At 37.3% G+C, this 19256-nt stretch overlaps 1 protein-coding gene across 3 annotated transcripts in view; it reads left to right on the forward strand.

Moving 5' to 3' along the window:
* The first annotated feature begins 7497 nt into the window (after positions 1-7497).
* Positions 7498-19256, forward strand: part of TTC8 (tetratricopeptide repeat domain 8) — a 40994-nt gene continuing 29235 nt past the window's right edge. For 2 of the 3 annotated variants that reach the window (XM_054634781.2, XM_077180601.1), the window contains exons 1-3: positions 7498-7735; positions 13608-13637; positions 16551-16671. In XM_054634781.2, the coding sequence (XP_054490756.1) occupies positions 7628-7735; positions 13608-13637; positions 16551-16671 (259 nt within the window). In that variant the 5' untranslated portion in view covers positions 7498-7627. The remainder of the gene's footprint in view (positions 7736-13607; positions 13638-16550; positions 16672-19256) is intronic. The other variant, XM_077180600.1, reaches the window with a different exon arrangement.

Consider the following 19256-nt stretch of genomic DNA (forward strand, 5'->3'; position numbering starts at 1 on the left):
ATGAAAGTTCAATGAGGTATTTTATACCATGTCAGCAACATACCAGATGTAAATGATCAAAACTTTTTAAAGAACTAAGATATTTTATTAAATTAACAACAGAGATTTTTTGTAAGAATAACATTAGAAACAAGAAGGCTTGACATAATCAGTAGGTCTACTGCATCACCAAAAAGCAAGGGAATGAAAAAAGGATAAGAAAATGGCACAGAAAAAGTTACTAATTTCTTCACATCTCGTCTCAACATAAAAGAGTCTGGGAAATACAGGATGGCAGCATGTACAGGGTGTGGTCACATAAGGAGGATTCTTTATAACAAGGAGTTGGAAAATGATGGCTAAAGAGCAATAAGCCATGAGTACATTATACTGTACTTCCAAAATTCTGACAATTTCAAAATGGTACATCTAGTGTGCTTTGAAGAGAAAAATGCAACTGCTTTTTAAAATCATGTGCTATGTCGAAGCATCATCCAATTCTGTAACCATTTTAAAAACAAGTTCTGTTATAAACTTGTTAACTACAAATACATGTTTTCTTTTGGTACTGAATGATGAACTCTATATAATGGTCGACATTAAAATATAGTAATTATATGTGTATAAAATTAAATATTACAGACATTATTTTTTCTGTTTCTGCAAGTTTAATTACACCTTGATAATTATAGTAATTGTATTAATTTGGAAAACATTCATGTTAGGCAGTGGAAGAAACAGGCAACCTTTTGAAAATACAATGAACATGTCAGAATACAGACAGCAACCAAGGCCATTACACATTTATTTACAGAAAATTTAATTAGAAATGTCATCAGGTAATGGTTTCCCAACTTAGGTCTGGCAAAGGGATGAATAAGATAGATATTAAGATAGATGATAAGATAGATAGATATATATATTATTGAAATTAAATTAATCCACAATTAGAAAGCAATAATTTCTGGATATTTGGAAGTGATGCAAGTACATCAGTGAACAACATCAGCTGAAACTTCTTTTTAGTCTGCAGATAATGAAAAAAACACTGTGTTTCTGACTGCCAACAAACTGACACCAAGATGCATCCCGATGCCCCTCAGTGGAGCACTCAGTTTGTTTCAGAAATGACACTGTGTTTACACACCATGGGTCTAATCAACATACACACAGCTTGGGTCTAAACAGCTTTCTTCAGTGTGCGTTTTAGCTAAAATCATGTGTGTACTGAAATTATTCATCCGGGTGATTAGAAGAACTTGTATCAGGACCAGCATTTGACATAGCACAGGACAACCTCAACAAGGTTTAAAGGTTTACATGCAGCACAAGGTTTAAATGCAGCACATAAAGGGATGGTAGTTAAATCAATCCCATGGCATTTTCTACCAATAGACTTATGATAAAAATCTGATTCTGAACACTTAAAATCAATTTCAACTGTTGACTAATGACTAAATATAGAATGCAATTTACTTTAAAGTAAGCTATCTTAGGCTCCATTTTATGATATGATCAAAACCAATGTGAAGCAACACCTTTGCCCACAATCATAATTTTTATACCTGTTTTAAATCCTTTCTTTACAACTAGGATAGTGTAGGAAGATCAACCCCAAAACATGTTGTTAATATTGTTTGGAGAATTAACTAAAATTTCAGCTAGCTGATGATAATTATAAGATTAAAACTGTGGGGTCAAGCTGACCTCCTTTTACACAGTAGTTGACAAGGTTTTCAAAATACAGTGCACAGTACTGACTTTGCAAAAGGTCTCAAAAAGCTTAGCTGTCAAAAGAAATCATGAAACATCTTAACCATAAGTGTGTATAGCATCTACATAGCATCAACATACAATACTGCAGGTTTATCAAATATGACATAATTTACTAGCAATGATACAAACTTTCAGAAGAACTGAAGGAAATAAAATATTTAAACATTAAATAAAGTAACAGTGTTAACACTCATAATGGCAAGAAACTTAAAAAGTAACATAATACTATTAAGCAGTGGAATGCAGACCTTGAATTAATTAATTTCATTTTATGACTTCATACTACCAAATTTAGCTAAGCTCTGGAACAGATCAGTTAAGGACTGGAATAGAGTCACTCTGCAATTCTGTCAGTCTGCCAGCTGAAGTAAAGTAAACCTACTTTTAGGACAGCAAATAGTTCTTTTCAAGTGCTTCCAATTGTAAAAGAAAATAGGGGCCATAAACTGTTACATGATACAATTTTCTAGCAGAACCCACTGTGCACAAGCCTATATAAAGGCTTTATAAACCAGTCACTCTTCATAAAACTCCACTCATCCTCAAAATAGATCTTTTCCCCACATTTTTGCTCTAAAAATGTTAAATAAATAATAAATCAGACTAAGACTCCTAAAAGGAAGAAAGTAGATTTGTAGGGCACCTAATTTTTTTTCTCTCTTTTTTTTTTTTTTTTTTTTTTTTTTTTTTTTTTTTTTTTTTTTTTTTGTGGGAGCTAACAGGTATATAACAAATGATGATGCTGGAATGGCTTTGTAGTTAATACAGTAGGCTGAGCAACAGGACATCTGTATTCTCTCCCCTCTGCATTTATATATACAGATATGTATGGCCAAAATATTTATATCAAGATTTCCAGGTATGACTCCTAAGTTGGTATTATTGCCAGGTTTCCTACTTTGATATTTGGGATCCACTGCAAATAAGTGTGTTAGTCTAGCTGCTCTAAACTTGAAAAGGGAGAAAAATAGTAAAGTCCAAGTATTTTTAAGCTCAACATCCAGTTAATCAGTGGATCCTTTGCAATTTTTTGCAGCTTATCTTTCAATGGAAATAACCGGCCAGCCTTTTGCATAGGCCACTGTTTGGGTTTTTATAGCTGCATTGATTTCTTCTAGTGTTATGAACACCAATCTATATTCAGCACAGCATACAGAGCATCTGCATCAGACAAGAAATAGTGCCTCATATGAAGCACTACAGATAAAAAGAAAGGTAATAATCTCACTTGAAAAGCATCCCATTCATCCTGTACACTGAAGGAGGTGTAGGTGTGATTAAAAGACTGGGTTCAGTCAATGTATAAATAACAGAGGACAAACATAAAGTCCTGTGAAGGAAGGTTGATGTTTAGGACCTGAACATTCTTGCCACCTCATTTCTGTTATCAACTGCTGGATGGTCCTTTTTCAGCCAGACCATGGTAACCATGATTAGGTTATCATGTATGGTAAGAAAGAAACAGCAGAATTCTTATTTATGATTGCAATAATTGCTATTGATGCATGTCGTTCTCTTGGCTGGCCACAGAATGAAAACTGAAGCTGTTACTACAAATTACTTTCCCAGAGAGTGAATCCACGCATCAGAACAAAATTCTACTCTTAATGCAATTTCATTTGCATGACATCTCCTAATTTTCTACAGTCAGCAAGAAATGGGTTCTACAAGCAAATATGTGAACTCAGCTTCAGATGTCAAAGTCCTGGCTGAAAACAGCACATATAGAGGGAACTTCCTCTTTGTGCCCTTCTGCAACATCTGTGTGCCTTCCCCGGGCATGGCTTGATCTGTAGTCCTGTTTGGGGTCCTTCAAAGAACACAAAATAAAACCTGCTCTATGCTCTGTTGTTCTCAATTCCCCTGATACCAAAGGTATCTGATTCATCAGAATGAACCTTTTTTGCATGCCAACTTTCAATGTACCAACTCTTACTCAAGGGTGAGCAAGACATTTCCAGCTGAGGCAATCTGCAGGTAGATGTGTCACAACTTCAATATTTTTTTTCAAGCCCTTGTTAATTGTATTGAGCTGCAAACTACATCTTTGTTTTGTAATCTTATATCTCAAGAGAGATGAGTAACTCACAGAAGCAGTAGCCTGCATCTAAATGAGTTAGCTACTAAGGGATACAAGACATTTCTCCTCAGAGCTGCCTAAGAAATTTCAAGATACCAACTGAATTTTAGGATCTATTTTTAGGTTCTATTTCTGGTTTTATTGTAAGAATGTGCATTCATGAGGAGAGATAAGGCTGAGTGCTATCATTACTTATTCAAGAAATAAGTATGATTGATTGGTGCACAGAGGACTCCCATGGGAGACTTACAGTCATGGGAGACAAAAGTCAACCCATAGCAGCTATGTTTTTAAAATGAAAGGTATATTAAGTGTTGATGGGCCCTGTCCTACTCTCTTCTGTACATACTTTGTAAGAAGCTAATTCATGTATCTCATGATACATGAGATACATTTAAACTCAGAGTTTAAATATTAAGAGACTGGTAAAGAAAAGTTATAAAACATCTGGAAAATGCAAAGCATTTTAGGCATCGCAATCATTTATTCTAGAGGAGTGTATAAAGATGAAAAACATTAAAGACATCTATCCATTCAAAGCCAGTATTCAGTATCCTTCTTGGAAAAAAGGAAAAAACTATTCAAATAAAAGGTGAAAATGTGAAGCAGATTTAAATCTCTAAGCAACATTTAATCGTGATGAAGTATTGAACAGTTAACTGAGACATCACTAAAATCCCATACACAGTTATAGTTGTCACAAAACCTGTTTTTTAAAAAGCAATTATACAAACCCATGTTTTTTCTGAATAAAGATAAATAATAACTCATTCTGTTCAGTAGAGCTCCCTGATATTTTCATCTATAAATAACTATAGTGAGAGTTTTTATTGCAGCCTATCTTAGAGACAACTAGTTTTCAAATTAAGAATAAATAACAGAGGAGGAACTGACCCTTACTTCTGATTCCTGAATTTTTTGTTCTTAGTTCAAATAAATGAAGCTGAGATTCAAATTACATATGTGACAGTGATACCATCACAATACTCAAGCTGCAAATAAAGCAGCACCACTAAATTTCCTGTCCATTCACAGAGGATGACAACAGTCACTCCAAACATCCCAGCCAAGGTCAGGTCACCTCTAATACAATGAATGTGCATAGTTATACAAGACAAGCACATGACTTTTCTTTAATAAACCCTGGTGATTTGTGTACTTATGTCACATACCCATCATTGTCCCAATATAGCACTGACTCAGTAAACATGGAGGAATTCATTACAGTTGGAGAACATTTGACTGTTATGATCAATTAAGCATTTTTATCTAAGGTAATGGAAAGGACTAACCACTAGACTACAAAACTTTTGGTAAAAAAATGCAGAGAAGCCTATATTGCACTAAAGCCAGGCAAATTCCATCTTTCATAATATCACACAATCAGATTTGTAACAGATTTGTAACTTGTAACATTTTGCATGGCAAAACATTTTTCCACCTAGACAATCTCTCCCAGATGCTGCTATTATCAAATTCTGATTTTCTTTTCTGTCAATGTTAGACAGAAAAATTACAATTTGTTCTTCTCCTACTAATCAGGTGCATCTCAAGTGTAATTCCCCAAATTAATTTTGTTGAACATCCCACAAAATTAGCCACTGAAAAGCTATGTTGTGATAGATAACATTTCCAGCCACATGGCAAACCTGTGATGGAACAGGCTCCTTGCAGGACCTGTGGCCTCATGGAGAGAGAAGCTGGAAAGGGTTCATGTTAGGACTTGTGACCCCATGGGGGGCCCACAGTGGAGCAGCTTGTTCCAGAAGGACCTGAATATAATTCCTGGCTCTTTAGCTTCCATGCAGTTACACTGGAGGGGGACTGACATACAGGGATCTACAAAGAACACAAAGACAGCCACAGGGACTCTCTGTGTTGTGTTCCAGGATTTTAGTAAGTTAGAGAAGTGGAATGTGGCCACCAACAGAGATTATTATTTGGAGAAAATACTGGTTGGAAGTTCAAATTTGGGGATTTCAATGATCAATAAAAATGAGAATCCCCATATTAGAAAGCTCTGAATATTCCACCACATAAGAAGTGAAAAGCAGTATTACCAGTGAAAAAGACTTCAGAGATTATATGCATAGGATGACCTGTGTGCCAATACCTTTTCTGGCTTCATATATCATGTAGAAACTGAAAAAAAACCGCCTTATCTGCAACCAAATAGAGAACAAAAACCCCTTGCAGGGGGTGGTTGGAAAGAAGGAAAATTATTTTCCTGTCATTTGCAACACTGCAAAATCTCATTGTACAAAGCTGAAGATGCATCTTGATCTAATTGCTGCCACAGGACAACGTTAGTTCAGTTTGATCACTAAGTGCAATGAATACCCGTCCCAGCAGCATAACCAAAAAAAATTGCTGCAGAACCATCCTTTTGCTGAGAAGCTACACAGCAGTATCTACCCATCTGACATTGGAAGACTGTGATGTTTCCACAGGCTCACAGCTTCCTTTGAGCAGCACCTGCTTCCTTCAAGCATCCTCTGCTCCCCCGTGGTCCCCCAAGGGCTGCAGGGGCACAGCTGCCTCACCAGGGTCTTCACCACACACAGGCTGCAGAATCCCTGCTCTGGTGTCTGCAGCACTGGTTCCCCTTCTTCTTCACTGACCTTGATGACTTCATAGCTGTTTGACATATTCTCAGTCCTGTCTTGAGCTGCAGTTGTGCAGGCTTTTTCTCCCCTTTTTAAATTGTTATCCCAGAGGTGCTACCATCATTGGCCTTGGCCAACTGGACATAGGGGAAGCTCCCAGCAGCTTGTCACAGAAGCCACTCGCATGGGCTCTCACCCAAAGCCTTGCCAGGCAGACCCAATAGACCTGTGCACTGTTCACAGGACAACCAAAGCAAAGCTCTCTGTAACTACTACTGCAGTTCAAGCCACTTAGTCCCATATTTGAATAAGTGATAGTCCTGGGACTGCCACTTCTCTTTATACCTGACATTGATCTTGCTAGCCTAGGTATTAATTTCATGCATCTTGGACAAAATGGTAGTTTAGGGGAGGCAAGAGCAATAAAACCAGAATGATCTCTTTAAATGGCAACAATATGATTTTAGCAATATTGTTAGTGTTCATCCCTCAAAGATTTTCACACCACAAATGCCATTAGTGGTCCAAGCATCCCTAGGCATTTTTAATTTTACTTCAGTTGATGGTTGCAATCACCATTTTATAGTACATATAACCTAGGAGCAATTGTATTCTAACTTTTAAACCTCTAAATATCTCAGTCTGATAATATCCTTGCAAAAACTAATGAACTAAAGGAACTGATAGTCTGCAAGACAGAAAACTTGTTCACAGCAATCTGTACGTTTCTCAACCAGGGCTCCATGGCTCTAAAGGACATTTTACCCAAATATGGATTAATGGACTGTATTATTATTGCTTAGGCATTTATTCTAACTCCTCTAGATAACAGGACAGAAAATGACAACAGTCAAGAACAGTTGGTTATCGGAAGTCTACTGATGCCACTATCACAGATCAAACTCTGCTTTCAGTCACCAATGTAATAAGCGCACGAGAGGCGCTGCCAGGGAGGGGCTCGGCCAAGCGCTCCGTGCCCAGGCTCGCAGGGCAGCCGGCCGGGACCGGCAGGGCCCCGTTGGCCGCCCAGAGCCGCCTCCCCCGCGGCCCCGGCGCTCCGCCCCAGCCGGCCGAGGCGGGGCCCGGCGGCTCCGCGGCGGCACCAGCGCGGCCCCGCTCGGCGGCAACGCGGCCCCGCTCGGCGCCGGGGCCCGGCCGGAGTTCCCGCGGTGCTCCTGCCGGCGAGATGGGGCTGGAGCCGCTGTTCCAGGCCTGGAGCTACTTCAGGCGGAGGAAGTTCCGGGAGTGCGCGGATGTCTGCTCGCAGCTGCTGGAGAGGCCGCTCGGCGAGCAGGTAGCGGGGCCGGGCCGCGGCGGGAGGCGGCGGTGAGGGGCGGCAGCGGCCGCGTCCCGGCTGCCCCGGCACCCCGGGAGCCCGCTGTGCCTGCTGCAGCCGCCGGAGGGGCCGGGTGCAGCCCGGCAGCGAGCGCTGGGCCGCGCCGAGCTCCCCGAGCAGGAGGCCGGGCAGCGCCGCCTCTCCGCGCCCCCTCTCCCGGAGCCGGCGCTGCGGCTCCTCCTCAGACACGCCCCGGGGCAGCCCCCCCGGCCCGGCCCCAGCGCTGGGAGGGAGCAGCGGTGCCGCCGGTAGTGCCGGAGAGCTGCCGTGACTGCTGCCGGGCCAGGCTCTTCCAAACGAGAACTTTAACGCACTCAAGATTTTGGGCAGTTAAAGGGAGAACAGCTGAGATTAAAAATCAGGTCTGCTAAGGATGTTCCTGTTGATTTTATACTGATGTTTAGATATCATAGCTGCTGTATTGACCAAATCACATAAGATTAAGAGATACCATTTTTAGCTCAGCTCACCTACGAGCCCTATCTTGGGACAGGAGGCATTTGCTTATTTCTCTCTGCTCTTTTTCCAGCTGCAGAGTCTCTGGAAATGTAGGACATGTTTTTCAATACCTACATATTTTCCCACCCTTCTGTAAGAGTAAAGGATTTGGGAAAGTTGCTTCTGGATTAATATTTACAAGCATGTAAACATTTTCTCTGCCATATTTTAAAAACAGTAAATGAACAGTCTTCATCTTAAACACTTTACAGTAAATTCGTAAGTCTCAAAGCATCCTATAGACAGATGTTTTAAGAATCTTGAATGAAGTTCTTTTTATCACAAAGGACAAGTTTTTAAAGAAAGCTGCATGGTCACATAATAATGTAAATATAAAGTACAGTAATTGTTTGAACTGATTTAGGATAGATATTGAAAAGATTCTTTTTTTATGTTTTATACTGTAACACACCACCAAGGAGCCATCAGCAGAGACGTTTTTAGTGGAGAAAGTATTCCAAGAACATTATTCCTGACCCCTAAATGGGACTCAGTATTGCTAGTATGGGATTAGCATTGTTCCATGCTAGTGCTGTATTATTTATATGTATATACATTATTGGGTCTTTATATATGTGATCTTTGCATATGGAAGGTCAACACTTGATTTGTGAAAGAAACTCTTGAAATAGCACAGATAACAGTAAATAAAAGTTGTAAAGATCATGATGCTTCCATTGCTCTTAATTTATGAAGTTTTTAATGAGTAAAACATTTTTCAAGCTATGATCTCAACATGGGAATGTAAAGACAACTGCATTTCTACTCTGTGCTTAAGCTCAAGTATAAAATGGTATTGTATGTCATGTTGGGCACCAGGAAAGCAGACAGACAAATGACAACACTTGCAGAAAGTTTGGATTAAGTGAGCTGCTGTGCAGCATGAGGAATACTCAACAGCTTTAATCACTGTGCCATCTGTTCTTATCCCCTTGTCCCATATTCTGCTAAGCATGTGCTTCCCAACCTCTGCAGCCAGGGAAAGAGGGATCTTGTAGGAACAGTAGCCTCTGTCACTGCTCAGGGACTCACTTCTTTGAACAGCATGCATTAGGATATAATTTCAGCCACAGGAGCTGGTGTCCTTTAAAGACATGCCCAGGTTGAGTTAAACAGTGACTCTTACAGCTCAGGGCTTTTTCATGCTCAGGCAACTGGCCTTCTCCCTTTTAAGACATGTAATGTAACAGCAGGTGAGTAAAGGAAAATACCAACATTGCCCAGCTGGAGAGTGTGAGATGCCTGAAAGAGATGGCCTTTCCTGTGTGAAAGCCTGCACTTTTTTCCTAGCTCATCTGCTAAGTGACAGCCCCACTCCTGCTCCATTGCATCTGCAGCAGTGTCCTAGAGCTATGGACTGCTGAAACCAGCTTTTTACAATAGCCTTAGAAGTAGGTGCATTTTTGCCACCACACTTGAAAATGTAGTAAGGAATTTTCTTGCCCAGTATATCTTGACCTATGTCTTGATTTACCACTCCCTGTACATATGGCTTAGTATTTGGGATATGTTTGGATCACAAGTATAATGACGAGAAGTTCTCCTTTAAGAACGTGGCAAATGATGATATAAAGATCTTAAAAATAAGTTTAGTGATGATCTAGTCAATAGTCACATGTTCATACATTTAGAGGCTGTCTTAATTGGTGCAGAACTCTCTTTGAACCCTGTAACCAGATGCAGTAAGCCCTAGGAGGTTTCTAAACTTCTTTGTTGACCTTTTAGCTAACTAGGCATGAATCAGAAATTTTCTTACATAGCAGTATCAAATACTGTGCCATTATAAATCTTGAATTCTTAAAGGGCACAACAGCAAAATTGAAATGTTTTAAAATCAATGAAGTTTTCCTGAAGATGTCTTAGAAAATAACATTGTGATAGAAGAATAATTAGCTGCTACTGGGTTACATCTTATGGAAGATTGAATTTTTTTTTCTATAAAATGTCCTGTGCATTTCTTCATTTAATAATTAGAAATAAAAAAGGTATTGGTGGAATTCACTTCTATGTTATCTTAGGATAAATAAAAATTGTATTTTGTGTGACTGGCATTTGGTCATAGAAACATGTAAAATACTGGTGTTCAGTTTAATTATTTCCTATTGTAAGCAAACAGACCTTGTCTTCTGTGTTTATAGTAATAGCATGACCTAGAGGAAATACAATCCAGGACTGTCTCTGTTGATCATCCTGATTAGTCACCTAATCTGATTACTCTTTGTGTTCCATATGTAGGATTCAAGGCAATAAACAGAACCCATGTATCAGGCCTGCTCTAGTTTGACAATAGAAAAAAATTGCCTGATATAATTGACATATAGTGGATGTTCTTCCTTTAACTTAATTAATGGTCTTCTATGAGGATTTGCTTTTGTTCATTCATCCTTTCTTCTCCCACGTTGAATTTTCAGCTGCTATAATTTGCATACTTGTTTTTTTAAGGTCATAATAAAGTTATCATGGATATGTTTATGGGCATTGAACTTGATTTAAAAAAGCATCTTCAACTGAAATCACTTAATGGTGCAAGAGACTGTGAGTTTATGCATGAAAATAGTAACACTTAGAGTGATGTCATTGTTCCTGGATAAAGGTTTGGGGTTTTTTCTGTGCTTCTGCTCTTAATCATTTGAAGAGCATTTTCAGAATATAATGATTTTAATATTTTGCATGTATTAAATTGTACTCAAAACTAATTGTAGAGTGAAGCCTTATTATAATATAAGGTATGTGATATATTCCCTCTTCCAGGCTATAAGCGTCAAAAAACTTCATTATTCTAAGTATTCTTGATACTCACATAAACTGACTTTGCATTTTAATATTAAAGTGCCCTCAGTGGATTTAGGGATCTGGATTAAATAGTTCCTTCATTAGTTTTACAATCTTTTGACTTTCAAGGGAGCTTTATATGTGTAAATGAATAATAAATTTGAGCTTTTGTTTTGAGAGACAAGCTTTCAGGGCAATGCTATTTGTTAATCCTCTCAAAATCTAGTTCCTGTGGATTACTTGCATGTGTAGCAACTGCTGGATCCACCCATGTTAAAATATGTTATATTCTAATGTAATTTTTGTTATTCCATACTTTTGTTTAATCTGAGGATCCCGTTACCTGCTTGAGAGTTATTTAAAATCTAAAGTTATTTCTTATCAAAAACTGAAACAATGTATTAGTATGTATGAACAATGCATACTCTCACCTACAATTATGAGAGTGCAATGGTTTTATTATTATTGATCAACTCTACATCATGAGGGATGTAATTTCTGAATTTTATAGTAATATAAATGCTCCTACATAAGCAAATTTGTTTGATTTTTAAATTATTTTTTAAAGTAATGAACAATGCCTAAAGTAAGATACACATCTGTGACATCAAGGCATTTTTATATCAGTGTTGACATAATATTCCAAACTTCTCCTCATTAGTTACTGTAGCACATATGGTATGGAAGACCTCCTACTGTTCTTAAAACCATCTTCATATGTGCTGTAATACTCAGACACAATGGGATGAACAAAATGTAAGCTGAAATATCTCAATGTCCTTTATTACTTAGAAAGCTGAATAGTTTGGTTTTTTAAGAAAAAAACTGCTATACATAAAAGAATTGTAGTAGTTCATTTAATCATTCAACTGAAATGCAAAGCCAGTTTCAGTGCCTTAGTCAGGCCCAGGTACGTCACAGTAAACTGAGATTAATCCCTGAATTAATGTTCAGTTCCATAGAATACTCAATGTGTAAGATGTGTTAGGCATTCTAACACTAGTGAACAACTTTTTGACTCCAAATACAATCCTTTAAAGACCACAAATTCCAGTACACTACAGAAGGAAGATGTCCTTCACCAGTATTCTGGGTCCCTGCTGTCATATAATTTACTGAGTAAAAAGGTTCAAATGGAAAGAAGTAGACCACGCCTCATACTGCAGAGGGGTGATCGTGACATTGCCATTCTCCTGGTGGGACAGAACTCAGCTCTGTGTCTTGGCTGCAAAGCAAAGAGCAGCAGGGCAGTGCTAGAGCTGGGAGAAGATGTTGGTGTGCTCTAATAGTAATATCTAATCTGATACTGATACATACAAGGAGGTTCTCAAGAAAATGGAGCCAGGGACCACTTGCAATGGTGCAGGGAAGTGAAGGAGGCTTTGGCTTGGTATGGAGAAAAGCATTTCTCTGTAAGGATAGTCAGCAGTGAACAGGTTGCCCAGTGGCACTGTGCAGCCTCCATCCTTGCAAGTTTTCAAATCCAATTGGACAAGATACTGAACAACCTTAGCTGACCTCATAGCTGACCTGGCTTTGAGGGCTTTGGACCAGAGACCTTCAGAAGTCCCTTTATAGTCTGAATTCCTTGAAGATTGTGTATTCAGTCCAGTACAGTTGGTTTAACTGTGATAGATTTACACAATGCCAGATATGCAAGAAATTTTTCACTACCTCTAGGAGCAGAAATGATCTGGCACTACAAAAGACTAATAGTGATTTAGAGAAAGTAACATTCATCTCCTACCTTCCTTGTCCAAAGTTAAAGTAATACATCAGGAAAAACTCATCCACAGTCCCTGGAAGTGAGGGGTAGTTTAAATATTACGTAAATATGATAATTACACATTAATTTGTGATAAACCTACATTTTTTCCTATCAGTATTTACTCAATTTTACTAGAAGTTTTCAAGTAGATGCAAGTTCCAGCTTTTTCACTTACAGCAAACTTCATCTGGTAGCTTTTTTTTTGGTTTTTTTTGGGTAGTGCAATAGGCTGTTAATTTGACATTTATTCCACTTGCAATATTACTGTCCAATTGCAATGAATACATAATTTTCATCATAAAAGTACCATGAAAAAGCCATGATATTTTCTTTTGTGTTCTTGAGTGGTATCATTGTGATCACCAGCAGCAGCTAAAAAAGTGTGCAAAAATGGATTTTATTAAGTAGACATTCTAAAGACCATGGTGTGATAATCTAGTTAATTTTTAGGAGATGTGCATATGTCTTCCAAGTTCATTTTCTTTTAATCTGTCATTTTTCAGCTTCATAATGCTTGCATGTTAATCTAAGCTTTGGCTAGATTCAGGAGAAGCAAGAAAGCAAAGGTATTAGAAAGATACACTTACTGCAAATTTACTTTCATTGTGCAAAACATTGATTACCTTCATAATGTGTGTAAGTTGAGATAATGTAATTAAAAGAAAATTTGGATATATGTGTCAGAGAGAAAATTTTAGTGCAAAATGAGGTCGTCACAGAGTATAAGCACATTCATGTTGTTTTTATTGTTTGGCATTTCCATTCCTTAGTTTCTATTTTCTCTCTTTTCAGGAGCTTGATTCTGAATATACTGTGTTTCAGGTAAAGTTCTTTCCATAAATTCAATCATGAGATGCAATCATTGGGAAGCATTTCTGATACACTGAATAATACTTGCTTTGTAGTTATGTCCTCAATAGCATAATTTTTTATTTGGTATTGGTAAGGCATTACTTTTGATGAGGGGAAGATTTTTGATATTTTGAACAGGCAGCTTTTATATTTGATAGAATTTTATTTCTCTCATATTTTTCCTATATCTTTTTTCAGCAGTTCGGTGCTTTCTAAAAGCTAAATTGAATCTACCTTGAACTGAATGACCTTCATCTGCAGATGAGATTAGGAAGAAAACAACATGTATTCACAGACAGAACAATGTTTGTGCTCTTAGGACTCACTTTCATGTTTTATTTAATGCATGGAATGGTGGACCCCTGCCCATGCTCTTTCTGCTCTTGCAGCTCAGGCTCACTGCTTACCTTGTGCAGAGTCTAGTAGCCTTGTAGGTGCATGATGATGATTTGCATAAGTGATGGAAGACTGAGAGTAATTAATTAATTTTCCTCTGCCCACATTAGCTCTAGATTATTGCAATAGCAAGAATAGTATTGGGCAGGTGATGGCATCTTTTGGTTCCAACCTACAGTCAGAAGAGACTAAATGCAATGTGCAATGGCATTTTTAAATACAGCTTCATAACATATTTTACAGGTCTTTACTCCATGAATTCATGCAAGTTGTTTACATGGAGAATGGTTTCACTGAAACACTGCTGGATATCTTTTTTGAGTGTAATTATTACCCTTCACAATGTAGATGTGTTCTGGGGTTTTCATTGTGTATGGAATAAAATTTATTATAATAGAAAGGATTATTGGGGAATACAAGCTCTTGAAAAAATAAGTTACCATGTTCAGAGAAAACAAAGTCTGTATTTTTAATTTGATTTTTGGACTTTTCAGGAACAAGAAGAAAATACTTGATTCAGTTACAAACTTCTCAAAAACTGAGTGAAAAACACTATGTCACTTCTCTTTCTGGAGTTTAGACTTACATGCTGTATACTGTATACTTATATACTGCATCACATTTCTGTACCTCTTTAATTGCTATTAGGTATTGTAAATTTTCTGATTATGAGTTAAGCAAGCTAAATTTGTTATGTTGTGAATATGTGGGTCATCAGAAAATGAGCTCCCCTTTCCTTTTCTTATCCTATAAATGCCTTTTCATATAAATGCAGTTCATCTTCATAAGCTCCAGACATGGTGCTTATCACAAAACAAAATTATCAGGCCCACAAAGAGAAAGCAGATAATCTGTAATCTACAAACAGATGTTTAATTAAGGAATACTGTATGATATTTGAATTTTTTGTTGGCTGTGAAGCCTCGGACTAGGAGCTTTACACTGGAAGAGATGCCTAAGGAATCTATTTCTTATGACAGATATTTGCCCAGTAATGACAAAGAGACATGTTGATTTTAAAAACACATTTTCACATGGTAGTTAGTGGAAAAATTACGATAATACACTTATGCCTATGTAAAGAGCTGACCTCAGTTTTAGCAATTAGTGTAGAGGAGTTACTACTTCTAGTTTCCACGAAAAGATCATTACTATGGGCAGATTTTCTTATTTCTAGTAGGAAATTAGCCTGTGCTTGGCTATGCAAGAGCTCTAATTGCAGAATATTCCCCATGTAGACATGGTCATGTTGACTGCAGATATACAAGTCTTTGAAAAGAACAGAGTAGCATCAAGGTATTAAAAATTCAACAAACTAAATACTTCATAGAATAATGAAAAACTGTTAAAGGTGTTGAACATTTAACAGAAATCTCAACATTAATTAAAGGCTGTCATCCTGCTACATAAGAATAAACTAAGAGAAAATAAAGATCTGGATTATGACTGGCCTAGTTTCAGATCATCCTGCTGAATTCCCTTTTCTTCATTCTTGAACAAAAATTTCCAATTGTGGTTGAATCAGCTGGCTGATGTCCTCCTTCTGCTTGGAAGAAAGCACTTTTTAAAAGAATAGTTAAATATTTCAGCATCTTTAGATACACTTTCTTTTTGATTGACACAACTTTGCATAAAAGTATAAGGAAAGTCTAGAGGAAATGACAGGGTGAATGAGAAATGTCTCATTAAATGATTACTTAAATTATTAAATAAGCTTGAGTTTCAGATCTTCTCATACCTCTTACTTAAGGAACAAACATTTCCATGTGTTTGACCTTTATTTCTATTAAGATAGTCTGTTTCTAGTTTGAAAGGTCTCCTTAGCCAGTATTTAATATGCTTTTCCACCAGATTGCTGTACTCCATGTTAGAAAGGAAGCAAATCTAATTATTTTGGCAGTGATTTTTACTCTGGAAAAAAATATCTTTTCAATATCTTATGGAAGATCAGGGATTGGTCTTGTGACTTCCTATATCATGCCAGTTCTATGAGAACATTACAAGCATATCAAATTATCAAAGTGGTTGGACCTGCACTTACTTTGTTGGTATTTCTATATGGCTGCTATTGATTTTTCTTGTTTTCTTTTTTCTCCCCACTGATTTGGTGTCTTCACAGTCTACACAAAGCTTGTCACATAGGCTAGAGTTATGCTTGCTTTTCCACGCTGCTCAGATTATCCTCCAAGACATACAGTGTAGTAATTTGTCAGTTCAGGTCACTAAAATGGATTTCAATGCTCTCATAATCTGAAATGCCTGGGGTGTATATTTATACAGTGTTTTACAGCTGATGCTTTGAATAAAGGACTTAGTCTCCTTTTATACCTCCATCAGATGGATGGATATACTCAGCTGTTTTAAGTCAATACCTTATTCAGGCCTAATAAAGCTGTGAAGCGAATAATAAAGAAATGAAAAAATTGCAGATTAGATTATTTACTTAGTGTCTTGAAGACATTTTACTTTTTACTTATCCTTATTCAGGCTGCCTGGAACCTGAAAACACGGGCTTTGACAGAAATGGTGTATGTGGATGAAATTGATATGGATCAAGAAGGACTCGCAGAGATCATCCTGGATGAAAATGCCATTGCTCAAGTTGCACGTAAGATTGACTTTCACTTAAATACATGGATTCAACAAGAGCTCTTTTGGCCATCTCTTTTGTCATCTAGAATTGAACAAACTGAGGTGACCTGATACAGCATGTAGTATTGGTAAAAAAAGCATTTTAGATTGTTTTATGGCAATGTTGTGATCCACCATGTGTTCTTGATGTAGTACTTAGGCCTGTCAGACGAGAGTTCAGACCATGCTCAATTGTGTTTAGTCAGCTTTTCCTCTACATTTGAGGAAATGTCGTGAGGATGCAAGTGGTCACTTGATTTTTCCACCAGTATGTTGATGTCTTTTACTCCTTTCTGGCTTCTTTAGGCATTGTGGGAAACTAGAGAAAAAATCTGCCCTCGGTGTACTGTGAATTTTATCCACATGCCTGTAGTGTAGTCAACAGTCAGATACCACCTTTTGGCATCATGTCCTGCAAACATTATCTTAACTGATTTTCTTTTTTCTGCTTTTCTCTACTTCATTTTTCTCTTCCTTCACAAAGCAGTTCTTCAGCTCTGACATTGTTTCTTCTATGCAATTATTTTTCAGCTTTGTCAATTCCCTTTCAAGTGGACAATAATTAGTTGTCTTCCACTACTTTTTTGGCAGTATTTATATTTTTCTCTGTTTCTTTAGTACAGTTCACATGGAAATTTTTATGTAACTTATTAAGCATAGCTCTCAACCATGTACCATGTCAAGGAATTCAAGGGAAGAACTGAACATAGACCAAACTGACACTTGAAGTGTTAAAAGCTTTTCTTGTCTGTGTGGATGTAGGCAATTGCATATCTATCTTCTTCCAGTTTTTAAAATTTTCATTACATGCTCGGTCACAGTCAAGCAGTACTGGAGATGTGTTTATACATTGTGATCAACTAATTATGGATATCTGTCTTAAAATACCATAGTAATAAAATCTGGAGTTTAATTTGATTTTGTGCCCCCTGTGGTAGAGATTATCTTCCAAGAAAAATAATTTGATGAATATTATTTAGAAATAAGGCATTCTGGAAAAATATATTCATGTTATGTTGAAGCTGAAAAAAAGGTGACCTTCTGGATAGTGTGTCACAGATTTCAAAACCAAAGAAAATTATTACAATAGTGTAGCCTCCACTTCTGTATCATTGAGATAAGACTTTGCTATTCGTGCTTCAAATCTGCTAGATGTGCCTGAGCTAGTATATAATTTTTCAGAAAGTATAAGAACTTTCCAAAGATAGAGAACTCCCTGCAGTCTTTTGTAAATTATTAAATTTAATAGATTTTATCAGTATGCCATATCTTTAGTGGGAATTATTAACTATAACTCCACCTGTTGCTTCTTTGTGAACATTTTATGCCTGATACAAAGTTACTTTCAAAGGTATATTTCCCAAGTAAGTAGTTAAATCTGTCATTAAATCATTCAGTGATCTTTTCTTTGATAAGCTAAACAATCTTCTCATTCTGAGCTATATATTTTAATTTTTGAGTTGAATCTTGAAAGTCATTTCTTAAACCTTTCTATTTATCCACTTGTCTTTTGTAGTCACCAAACCACACAATGATCCACTCACATGCAGAAAGCATGTTTTTCATCCCATACCTTGATTTTACTTTCTTTATACATCTGAGGTGTTCTAATGTTACACTTTTGCATAAAAGATATGTTTTTCTTCTACACCTTGATTTTACTTTCTTTATACCTCTGAGTTACACGTTTGCATAAAAAGTAAGCACAGAAATCACTGAACAGAGTGAAGATGACAGAGTCAGTGGTGTCTAGGGACAGGATCAGAGGCAGTGGGCACAAACTTAAGCTCAGGAGATCTCTTCTGAAGATCAAGAAACAATTCTTTTTAACTATGAGGGTGACTGAGAACTGGCACAGGCTCCCCACGGAGAATGTGAAATCTACCTCCTTAGAGCTATCCAGAAAGTATCTAAACAGGGTCCTGGGCAACTGTCCTCAGGTGTCCCTGCTTGAGCATCATGGGACCATATGACTTCCAGAGGTCCCTTCAAACCTCCACCATTCTTGGTTCTGTGATTACTCCACTTCTGCACTTGACTTAATAAAAATGGGTGCTGACTGACTGTGGGCTTTTCCTTTTGCTGTTAAAGTGTGTTAGCCATAGTTGGTCTTGACTCAGGTCTTCGTTGTGGCAGATGTTTCAGGATATCCTCCTCCACTAAAGTCATAGTTCCCAAACATAAAACTGTGTAGCCACACCTCTCATATTACAATTGGTATTGTCTATACTTCGCCTATTAAGCAGTTTAAATCCTTCTGCATCAGTTACATATCCATTTCAGTTTTACATTTGCCCTTATCTTAGTTTCCAGATTAAACTCTCTTAATTATGACTTTGCTGTCAGTCGTGAGTTATTAAATAATTACTAAAGTGTATAGGATCCATGGGAAAAAACTACTTTTCTGTGGTTCCTCTTTATACATATGTAATGATATCTTTCTTCTTATAATTTTGCTGTGTTAATGTTCCATCAATCTTGTTTATTAACGAAAATGTCCTAGAGCACCGTTTTACAGAAAAATCCACTATGTTACTTTTGGACTATTAACACCATTAATTT

This window comes from Agelaius phoeniceus, chromosome 6 (assembly GCF_051311805.1).
Source record: "Agelaius phoeniceus isolate bAgePho1 chromosome 6, bAgePho1.hap1, whole genome shotgun sequence".
NCBI lineage: Eukaryota > Metazoa > Chordata > Aves > Passeriformes > Icteridae > Agelaius > Agelaius phoeniceus.